The 12,230-nt window shown below is 45.3% G+C and overlaps 1 protein-coding gene across 1 annotated transcript in view; it reads right to left on the reverse strand.

The window, feature by feature from the left end:
• Positions 1–8,871: 8,871 nt before the first annotated feature.
• Positions 8,872–12,230, reverse strand: part of STOX2 (storkhead box 2) — a 60,586-nt gene continuing 57,227 nt past the window's right edge. Inside the window, exon 4 of the mRNA XM_061565140.1 lies at positions 8,872–11,221. Coding sequence (XP_061421124.1) covers positions 10,600–11,221 — 622 coding nt within the window. The 3' untranslated portion in view covers positions 8,872–10,599. The remainder of the gene's footprint in view (positions 11,222–12,230) is intronic.

The following is a 12,230-nucleotide window of genomic DNA, read 5'->3' on the forward strand; positions in this document are numbered from 1 at the left end:
ATGGACCAATCAATCATGAGTGTTTACATGTCCCCGGGGGCAAATGGAAGTACCCGGAGAAAACCCACGTGTGCAAAGGGGGGTAACATTCTATCCCGTACAGAACCAACAAATGATGTCCACGTTCGATCTACCAGCTTCTTGCAAGGCAGGGTTATGGCACCTGGACGCCCACTGGGTCAGAGTTTTGCAACATTTCTGTCTGAGCAGTGCTGAGTAGCGGGGCATTCGCAACCACCGCCTCCACTACTGTGCGGACTGCAGGGTCACTTGAACGGATCTCAGTAGTTCTGCGATATCTACTTCCACGGGCTAGCCACTAACACGAAGGAGTGTATGGCTCTGAGAGATCAGAAGAGATACTTGGTCTCATGACATGATGCGGATAGCCCAATGGGATGAAATTGGGGTATTTAAAAAAAGGTTCTCAAAAATATCCTTATCCATTTTAGGAGCGGCATTTCTTATTTATAATAACAGCATAGTTTGATTAAAGGCTTTTCCTCACTGAACAAGGTAAACATGTAAAGACATAGTGCAGATTGCTTTGCATGGGATTGAATTTATCTTGACACCATTTCTCTGTGTTGTGTTAACCTATTAATGATGCATGCATCACTTATGCTTTACTTGCCTTATGATATCATTTAAAACTTGGACACATTAAAACAGCCAATGAAAATAAATGCTCAAGTGAGCAGTGATGGTCTGTGTCACCATTGAAGCATTGCATGACAGAACGATTTCTTGGTATTTGAAGTCAATGTATTTCGCACTTTTTTCATCTTTTACAACAACTTCAACGACGTAATGAAAAGAGACTTTGCAAGAATTAAACGGCACCTTTCAAAGGGCTCGCCGGGTTGGAATTCCAGGAACAAGGTACTGCGTCGCGCATGAAGCTTGGGTCACTTTAAGTTCGGTGAGCACAACCGATGGTGCTTTCTGCATTCACGTAATGTATTACAGTTTAAATTTCGATTTAAAGCTTTTGTGACTGCAGAGATTCATCTTCTTGGTTCTTTCGGTAAAGTCACGTAGAAGGGAAATAATAAAAAATAATAAAAATAAAACATAATAAAATAATTCTCACGACGTGAAACCCCCCGCCCACCTCCTACGCATTTCCCATAAATATGCTAAATTCCTCTTGATATGCAAATTATTTTGTCAAGGCGCTCTTCTTCCCCTTCCAACCCAGCTTAAATATACGTTGCCAAGCTTGGTGGTGTTTCATTCTTCACCTGAGGACGGCTGCTTGCGTTGTGGCCGAAACGTCGTGAGAATTATTTTATTATGTTTTATTTTTATTATTTTTTATTATTTCCCTTCTACGTGACTTTACCGAAAGAACCAAGAAGAAGTATTACATTTATATATCTGGGTAGAATTTTTACTTGGTATTTCATTGGAAAATGTCCCTGCTAGTTTATTCAGGTCTCAGGATCCACTGAAGTTGGCTGTTTTCGTGTTGTGATCAAATAAAAAAAAACACATAACCAGCAACATTTTTCTTAATAATTTTGAGCATAAACAATGACACCGGCTCTCCCTTCGTTGGTTCGAAGAAAATAAAATTGGGTTCATTTTAATAAAGCGCATACATAATTCGCACATGTGTAATGTGTTGAATTTGGATCACTCTGAAGGTAAATATGACGAGGAAGTTTGAAGGGGAAGTCCAATGTTTTACTTGGAATGGCCTGGATTTATGAGGCTGTGGGAACAGCAAAAGGAAAGGCAATAAAAAAAACACACACACAGCATTCCCAGCAGACATGGGAGTTGCCAGCCAGAGCAATCCGCTTGCACCTGGCGATAATCAGACCGGAGTTTTCGTGCGTGTAATTTCAGCGCGTCGAACTAACGAGGGATGGAATCCAAATATCAGCCCCGAGGGCAGCTGCGCAAGTCCCGCAATGAGTATGGGCCGTTAGCAATCCCCAATCCAAGACGGTGCGACCTTCTCCATGAACATTGAGGCGCGGTTAAGTTCAGTGGAACTCGGATCGGTGACATTTTCGAATCAGCACAAACCAGTGCGGTGAGGACGGCGGTTTTGGCTGGCCCGGCGTCTAGCCGTCGGCTTAAAAAAACTGGCGCGCTTCAAGGGGAGAGAATTGCATTCGAGAGGACGACGGGATTACTACGTAGCTCGTGCACAGGTGCTAGATGGATTGTTTGTTACGGCGCAGGATCGTGAGAAAATTCCGACAGCGTGGGGGGAGGCCCTCGTCCTGCGGTGGATTGGTCATGGCTGACGATAATGTGATAGCAACGCTGCATGAGGTTATGAGAGCTCACCAGCTCTTCAGCAGGACTGCCCAACTTCGTGAGAAAGACTCCCTAGAATCACCAGATTTTCGGTGGAATGTATTGCAGTGACCATTTGATCAAATCTCATGCAAAATAGTTCAACACCACCGTTTGTTAGTTTAACCCCAAGTACAGTCCAGTGTCATATTTGACGGAAGTCCACACTATGAAATCTACAAATGCAGACTTGTGGATCGTCGTAAGGGATGTTGGTAGATTAACACCACGTTACACCTTACACTAAACCCCACATTAGCGGTTTCGTTGCAGGAAGTTAAGGGTTTGGATTTACAATTATCCATGGGCTCATAAACGTGCCTCTCCACCACGGACAATCCCATCACAATTGATATCCTTTTTCTAAGACAGAAGGATATCCTCAAACAGACAAAAACCACACACTGCTAAGGTTTTGCAAGCATAGCTCGCTTGCTCTCTCCGCTGTGCTTTCCAGGAGTACCGCGTATTTTGAATACGGAATGATGTCCGATGTTTCGCGCCACGTGATAAGAGCTTCTGCAGGAAATTAATTCCATTCCGAACAACATACAGTGGATCTCAAAAGCACATTGAACGGCAAAGAGAGAGAGAAAAAAACAAACCCCGACATTTTACATACTGACAATACTGTACCATATTAGGGGCATTCTTAAAAAAAGATTTTCCCACATTGAGATGGGAGTCAAGCTGGCAACCCGAATCAAACAAAGGTCACTTCAGCGAGTGGGCAAGAAATGTATATTGATGACAGGCTTGAGCGCACACATTAATGCACCTTTGGCTCTCCAGTTACAAGCCGCCGCAAGCTCAAGAGAGCACGGACGGCACAAGTTGCTGTGATACAGCGAGGGCAGGAACAGCCACCAGCACAATGGTGGCATATTGAGAGACACACTGCAATAATGGGCACGGAGGTAGGCCCAGGTCTGATTTCCTTGATATTTGTCAAAGGAATTAATTCACGTCGCAGCAGCGTCAGAAATACGACCCCCTAGATGTACAGCATCATTATTATCATGGTGAGTCTGAAAGGTGTGTTTTGTCAAGTGCCTTAAAAGTCTGAGAACAAACCATAAAATCTCTGACCCAGGACTTATTATGTTTTTTGTAATTCCTTAAGCAAATTTTTAAGTGAGTTAACCATCTGTTGAAGCTGTTTTAGCCTTTGCTTTACAACATATACATGAGTACAGTGACATAATCATCAGCCATGATCATTCCGCCGTTGAATGAAGGGCTCACCAAGACAATGCAATATCTCATGGTTCTGTGATGTTAACATTACATCGAGCACCTGTGCATGAGCGCTATTGTTTAAAGTGCCACAATGAACCAACATTGTTGAAGTGGACCTACCCGTGACCTTATAACCCCCGAGCACACCTGGTCTCATCAGACCTCAGAAGCGAGGCAGGCTTGAGCCTGTAGAGTGCTTGGATGGGTAACCACCGTGCAGACAACAGGTGTTAAAGGCTACTGTGGGGCTATGTGGGCAGTAGAGGGCAATACAGAAACATCAAACCTTGCCCAATGCCCTGTACTACATTCCCATATCTATGCTCCCTGCCTTGATCAATCCACATTGACCAATTCATGTATGGTTAGAAAAATAAAATTGACCCGAATGGCATGGAGAGGGTCGTCGTCCAGCAGTGGATTGACAAAAGGGCTGTGCATACACACTGTACATACTGTACATACGTACGCGACTGCTGAGTTCACACCAGCCGCTGCATTATTAAGACTCGTGAAGAGACGCGATATGCTGTTAAGAAACCTAAGCTATGGCCACAGAACAGCTTCAGCTTACGCGTTAGTTTCTTTTGTCTTTAGGTATAATACAGAAATACACACCTGGGATGAAACAATGCTTACTTACCTGTGATGGTTCCAGTTTTGTTTTGCTTCTTTAATGGCCATTTGTGGTGCCTGGGTCCCTAAAGTGCTGGGCATGTGCAGTCAACATCGCACACCAAGCCCAAAGGAAACCATTGGAGTGCATAGGGGAATTGTGACGTTTGAGATTAACCTAATTGCATAAAACTACCAGGCTACAAAATCCTAAAATTTCTGCTGAGATTCCACAGCAGGTTTCAGGAAGTAATTTGGCGACATGGCTGGGTAAATTTACTTCCACCGGTTAAAAATATATATATTTATTTATTAACGTACCATTTATTTTTATTTGAGGAAACCACAATGTGATTAAAATGGCCTACTGTTGTCTGCACGTGAAGAGTCAAAGAGAATTTATAATTTTAGTTACTTAAAATAAAAGGGTATATAAATACCGTACCATCAAAAGGTCTGTCTGAAGCTCTTAGACATGTATAAACTGTGTTTACGGTATCACACTGCCAAGAGAAACAACGTTTTAGGATTTACAGAAATATATTTTTTATAGCCAGTTGTTTATGTTTAAGCACCAGTGTATGGAGCGGTGAGAAATTCCCCCGTGTCTCCTACCTTTGAAATGAAAAACTGCTACACTTTGTAAAAGTACAATGAAGGCATTAAAATTCTATACAAACATTTAAAACCACAGGCCATTGTTTAAAGCATCTGGCGAGCTGCACCATGACAGTTCAGCCTTCTGCCAGCGGGTGCTTGCAAGCGCTATTCAGTAGATTTCAGCCAATGTGCTCAGAGGGTATTCAGTAGTCTAACAAAGACCTTTCACATGGCCCCAAGATAAGGACAAAGGTATGACAGCACTGTTGAACGGCATACGAACATATACAGTCTTGTGACGTTTGTCAAAGATTGAGAAGTTCTAATCGCAGCTGACCAATCATTTATTTATGGACCCAGTGCCTCTTTCAAGTTATCTTCTTGGTTCTTTCGGCAACTGCAGCAGCAGCAACTGCTGCAGCAGCAACTGCTGCAGCAGCAGTAACTGCAGCTCCCTTTGATGCTGTTAATCCTGCATAATGCACATGCATATGCAGTACTAATCACATTCCTGCATTTCCCATAAATATGCTAAATTCCTTTTGATATGCAAATTCCTTTGTCAATGCGCCCAGCTTATATATATGCTCCAAGCTCGTGTGCTGTTTCATTCAGACTCTGTCGCCTCGACGGACCTGGTTTTCACCTGAGGACGGCTGCTTGCGTCGTGGCCGAAACGTCGTGAGAATTGTTTTATTATGTTTTATTTTTATTATTTTATTACTTCCCTTCTACGTGACTTTACCGAAAGAACTAAGAAGATGAATCCCTGCAGTCACGAAAGCTTTAAATCGAAATCTTTCAAGTTATTTTAGTAGTCGCAAGGTGTTTGAAATGATGGACATATTAAAAGGGCTAACAGACAGATGAACAGCGATGCAAGCCAGATAATTGTGCTAACAGGTAACGTAGAATCATACACACATGCAGGACACCTGTGAAAGTGACCTTCATCGCTTAACGGATTCTTCCGGTTTAAAATCAAACGTCCGTCTAACGTTACTGGCGATACTGTGACTAGAAGACTTCGGCAACGAGCCTGTGACCAAATCAAGAATATGCCCGATATCGTCAGATCTCAGAAGATCGTGCTTGGATGGGTGACCACCATGCATAGCAGGCGTTTCAGGCTGTTAGCCTAACATAGTGGGCAGTGTCGTAAAAAGTTAAATCTATTGTTGCATCGATCGTCGATGCTGCCACGTCTGTTGTGCTCCCTGCCTTGACCGCCCTACACTGACCAGTATGGTAAAGTATGGTCAAATAACTCTCCACAACCCGCATTTGATGGTGACGTGCTCATCCAGCAGTGGTCTGACGAAAAACGCTGTACGTGTGGTTGTAAACACACATGTACGTGCAGTAATCGGAGAATGATGATGGTAACTTTGCTTGAGTAAATATTTTTGACCAGACGGAGCACTAAAATCTCCCCCCCCCCCCCACCGCAAACTTTGACCTTTACTTACTTATCTTGAGACTTAATGGGACAAACAGCTGTGTTTGGTTGGGCCCTTTCCCGGCCTGCCGTATCCTAGGATGCAAGCAAGGTAAGCGCAGGCACTTTCAGAAACATTTGATGCCTGTTATTTCAAACAAGGGAGGACGGGCTAAGAATATTATATTTTTAGACTTCTCGTGGAGGCTGAAGTGCCCCAGTGTTGTGAATAGCACTGAAAAGAATCCGGGTTTGTGTTCATATGATCCTATTTTAGGACCCTGCCATTCAGTGTTGGCAAAGGCTGCCTGCATCAACACTCCAAAGTCTGTGTGGGGTCGCTTGCTATGAGTGTTTTGTGGTTATAACAGTGGTGATCCTGCCATCAAAAGCCAAATTATAAACTAAATGTACTCAACACATTGGTGCTGCAAAGTTTAAATTATGCAAGTTATTTTATATGACAGTACTATTAAAGTGTTGTCATACGGGGGAGTGGAGGTGCAGTGGTAAGCGCACTGTGCCTTGAACCCAGAGATACCTGGCCATGGCCAGCATGAGTAGCAAGTGATATCCGCAAATCGGTCCTGGTTGCCTCCACTTGACCAACTGACACTGACCGGCACAGTAAAGTATCGTCAAAACAACTCCCCATGACCAATAGTGTGGAATAGGCCTTCATCCAGCATGACTTGACAAAGGGATGTAAATATTCATATTTTTTTTATTATTATACTTTTTATATATAGGAGTTGCAAACATTGTATTTAAACTTTAAAATTTTTAGTGTAAAACAAATAAGATGCATGAAGCTGTGTTCTTGCGTTACTAAACTGTTTGTGATATATTGAAACAGGTCCTCTACATTTTGCCCAATTTGATATTTAATGCAGTAAACATGAGTATGCAATGGCACGATTCACTTCAGTGCATATGATATATATACACAGTATACTCTTATATGAAGATTATTTCACCGAGACTCAAATTATACAGATATATATTTTACTGGTAGGAACCTCCCGGTTACATAAGCCCACAGGGGATTATTGTGTCCGTCGTGCAGGGAGGGGCTGGGTGTGGAGGGAGGGGCTGGGTGGGGAGGGTGGGGCTGGGTGGGGAGGGAGGGGCTGGGTGGGGAGGGTGGGGAGGGGCTGGGTGTGGAGGGTGGGGTTGGGTGGGGGGTGGGAGGGGTGGGGCTGGGTGGGGAGGGGCTGGTCACCCCCTGGTGCCCTTATAAAAGTCAATGTTTAACCTACTCACGCCGGCTTGTGCCCGCCCTCATAGTCGGGTATATTTGCGGAATAGACCACGCCGCCGTTGACCCTGGCCATTGACCGAGCAACCCAACGTTCCTACCAGCTCCCTCCGCAGGAATGTGTTTAATGGTTTTGTCTGCGGGTTTTAGATAATCAGGGGTCTGCTGCCCCACATTTGAGCAGCGGTGCCGCCCTGCAAAATGCACACAGACACACGCCTAAGAGTGTCGCTGGGTTCGCGGCTCATGCAAGGAACCGCCCTCGGCAGACGTGTTGACAATTGGCCTAAGTGCATAACCACGGGGGGCTGGGCAGAGGAGTACAAATCTGCTCTCCATTTGCAAGCTTTAAAGTTTTGGCACGTTACTCGGCACAACTTTTGCAGGCATGTGAAAAAAAGGTTGCGAGTTTAGCTTTTAATTGATGGCAATTCTTGCTTTTTTTGGGGAAAGGTATCGTGACGGGAAGGTTATGGGGGAAGGTGGATGGATGACTTTGGGGGGAGGCGGGGAGGGGGTGGGGTACCGTATTCTCAAGATAAGTGTTATGTCCTAATTGCTTATGCCTCATTCCAAAACCTGTTCTCGGTGATAATAAAGTTCTACACATCAAGTCACAACCACGTGCATACTGGATTGTAAGACGCCCTCCCAACTTTTGCTTTTAAAGATGTGGAAAAAAATGTTGCATCTTAATAATCTAGAGAGTACGGTTTCTAGTGGCCAGCTGGTTAAGATTATGTTATTAGCCGTCTTTGAAAGTTGATCACTCAAAAGTAGAAATTGAGATTTTGAACATTAATTAATCGCAGGTGGGGCCAATTTTTCTTTGCTGTGAATTCCTTTCGAGTACCTGGACTGGGAAACGTGTGTAAGGGAGCGAGAGATATGGTGCCTGTTGTTTGCCAGCGATGCTAGGAACAAACATGCTGCGTCTCTCGTCGGGAAATCTTGGAATCCCTCCTTCAATCTGTGTTGATATAGAGAGGGGTTTTACTGGTAGGAACCCACTGATTCCACCAGCCCACAGGGGATTATTGTGTCCGTCCGTCGTGCAGGGAGGGGCTGGTTGGGGAGGGGAGGGTGGGGAGGGGCTGGGTGGGGAGGGGCTGGGTGGAGAGGGTGGGGAGGGGCTGGGTGGGGAGGGGCTGGGTGGGGAGGGGCTGGTCACCCCGTGGTGCCCTTATAAAAGTCAACGTTTAACCTACTCACGCTGGCTTGTGCCCGCCCTCACAGTCAGGCATATTTGCGGAATACACCACGCCGCCGTTGACCCTGGCCATTGACCGAGCAACCCAACGTTCCTACCAGCTCCCTCCGCAGGAATGTGTTCACGACTGCTGCGAGTAGTGGAAAGCCCCAACGTAAGATTCAACGGCGATGGAAATATCAACGAACTGTTGTCAGGTATAAGCCATTAAGTTTATTACAAAAGAGTGATGAGCAGATAAATATGGTACACATCCATTACAGCTTAACATTTAGTCTCATAAAATAAGGTCAAGCTAATACAACAACTCTGAAAGCAATGTACTGTACTAACATAAAATAATAATCCACAGACTTATCAGTTGAAACAAAATAATCGTTGCAAAAATGTAACACAAATGTCTCACGTGCTGATTTTGCTTATGGAGAAATTTAAAAAACCCACGCCAAATATAACAACGCACGTAGCCAACACATATCCTTCATTGTTATGCACCATTTACGTCGGCATCGATTTTAAGTGGGGCCGGAGGTAGTCCAATTCGCAGGTTTGTCTCCTGCGAGCCGGTTCCGATTGAACTTTTCTTCAGCGCCACATTGTTGCTCAGGACGGTGGCTCGAGCGTGTTGCGTGTTTCGCCCACGCCGCAAAGCGTTCCATTTTGTTTCAAGTTAATCCACCGTGCACAGTACACGGATCAATCCCGCCCAGTGAGTGGTCTTTTTAGACGACGGAGGTGGTTGTGAACAGGACGGCGTCTGTGCCTGGTCGCTTCGTTGCTGTTCGCTCTACGCGTTCCTTGAAACATTATTTTTCTGTTCTTCTTTTACGTATCCCGCAGCTTGCACGCAGTTATGACACAGCCTATTTCAAGCTCAAAATTACGACGGTACCGTAAGGCTACTTGACATCATTACTTATTTTGTAACATTGTATATTTGGCAGCTGTTGATTTGCCACTGCACTGGTCTTACACACATGCACAATTGGAGCTATACTTGTCCAACTATCCCTTGGCTCTTACCTCCGGAGACAGTGGCACTAGAAAGAGTACCTATATTTTAATAATCGATAGGTACTAGGAAGAGTACCTATATTTTAATAATCGATAGAAGCAGGTAAAAACGGATGTGGGGTGGAGGTATCTCATCATGGACAGATGAGTTGGGGAACAATGGCAACAATATCTAACCATGATTAACAAGCGTAAATAGTATGTACAAGTAATATGCCAAACACTATTTAATGTAATGATCGTTCAGTTATGACATTAACAACGTGTGTATGCTTAGGAAATACTTTTCGCACGAACTTGGAATATATGCGCAAGCTCAGTAAATGCACAGCGCTTGGGATTTTGTTCAACACACGTCCCGTGGGGTATTGAGAATTGGAACTTTTTTTGTTTCTTTGCAAGGAACATGCAAATCCAGAATAAGAGCAAACAGTTCAATTTTACAATAAATGTCACCGTATTTTAATTGGGCAATGGTAGCAATGAGCACTTTTCCACCGAAGCGAATGCACACATTAAACTCGATTCAACGTCACGCAGGTACTCATTCACACGCGCACACGCATACACACACCGCGCAGGCAAAACACAAAGCACAACGACGCTCACGCACGAGTTTCCTTGGAAAGCCACACGCATAGCAGGAGGGGTTACAAAAAATAAATATTGAGAATTAACTATACAGGTCCACATGTTGACTACCTGCGAATGAATTTATCCTAAAATCAGGAAAAAACCTGTGTAAAAAAAAAATAACCCAAAGCTCACTGTTTAAATGAAGGCCAGTCTTGATGTCCCACGTGGACATTTGGAAACAAAACTGCCTGCATGCACCACAAAGCCATTGCCGACCGGCCCGATATTGCTGCACCAACAGGCAGCTTTGATTGCCACTGGGCTTCAGCGGTCGAATCACACGTTTATTGCAGGAGTGAGCGGAAACAGTGGCCTGTCTCGGCTCTCGCCATCAGTGTCCTTGTCGCCGAATGGGGCCTGTCCCTTGTACGCGGCCGAGTAAGTGCACCGATCCGCCCCGGACCTCGCCACCTCTGCGAACTGCACGGAGCGCGAGGCTTCGGCTGCAGCGAGGCTGGAGAAGGAATTCGAGCGGTCCGTTTCCGAGGAAGAGACCGGAAAAGGAGGGTGCCTGCCTTGCTGAGTGACCGGGGGGCCGCGCACGCTCTGCTTGATTTTCTGCGCGGCGTGCATTTCGTCCGCGCTCGTTTTGCCAGGCGTGTGCCGCGGCAGGCTAGCGCAGTCGCTGTGACTCATGTCGCCAGGCACGTTTTGCAGCGCCTGGCCGCAGCCGAACTTGGCGTTCGTGGCGACGAGGCCGCTGAAGTGACTCGTCCTCGCTGCGGGAGGAAGCGCGGAGCTGTGCTGCATGGGGTTCGTTGGTTGCAACCTCGCGGTTTTATGCTGCTGCTGCTCGGCCAGCGTAACACCGTTCCTGCCATCTGACAGGCCCAGCTGCCCATGCCGCTTCACACCATCGGCCAGGCTTGAGGTGTTGGATGCCAAGCTCTCTCGGGTCCTGCAATGGCAAGCAGACCCATTTATTGACGAGCAACATCAGAGATTGGGACGCTCATGGTTCGTGCCCATATTCATTACACCACGTTCAAGGCGCTCACGTTTAACATTCACGTAAAAAATATTGACCAGTGAATTAATACAATTTGGAACAATATTATACTCGTGTTTCATGTATCATGTACATGAGACGTTACGATGATTTTAGGTTATCCAAAAACTCACATTGGCTATAATTCTCTCTTATTTTCAAATCCCATTTTTATGCACTGCTAGAATAGATGATTTGTGTTTTGTATTGATAGTTAAAAAATATATATAATATGCTAAAGTGCACACACTCTTAATAGCCGTTACATATTTGTGACCACCCCGCATGTGTATGTGTATATTGTGCGTGTAAAGTTTAAACCACCAGAAATATACATATATAAGTAACGTTTAAATCAACACATATCCAGGGGAACGTTTCTTTTGTCTAAGCATGCCGATAAGATACGTATTTTAACATCAACTTTTATATATATGTAATAAGAGCCTATGTCGGATTCACGTGGTGATCGGCTTTGCCGGTCCCGCTTTACAGCCAATGGGGGGAGAGCCTGGGAGCATGGCCTCGGCGTGATCACGGGATGTCAGCTAGGTGATTGGTTTCGCTGGTCTTGGCGTGGTCCCGGGAGTTGATGGGGGATCTGGAACATTCGGCGCAGGCTATTGAGGATTGGCTGGAGTGTACCACGTGACCCAAGCATTAAATAAGAGGAGAGAGGAGAGACACGGGGTCAGACACGAAACGAAGAGAGAGAGGGGCCACGCGCGAGTGGCGCTCCGGGTGCCATGTGGTGGTGTGTCTCTGATGGCTGTCTGCCAGCTTCCCGTTGCCTGCCAGCAACGGGGAGTGTTTGTGAACTGCAAGAAGTAAAATAAAAGGACCGATTCTACAAGCCGTCTCTAGCGTGTTATTACATATATAAAGCACGGAGAAAATTATTAACCTTGTAGAAAATCGT

Source organism: Lethenteron reissneri, chromosome 34 (genome assembly GCF_015708825.2).
Source record: "Lethenteron reissneri isolate LAM-NWPU_2019-01 chromosome 34, ASM1570882v1, whole genome shotgun sequence".
Taxonomy (NCBI): domain Eukaryota; kingdom Metazoa; phylum Chordata; class Hyperoartia; order Petromyzontiformes; family Petromyzontidae; genus Lethenteron; species Lethenteron reissneri.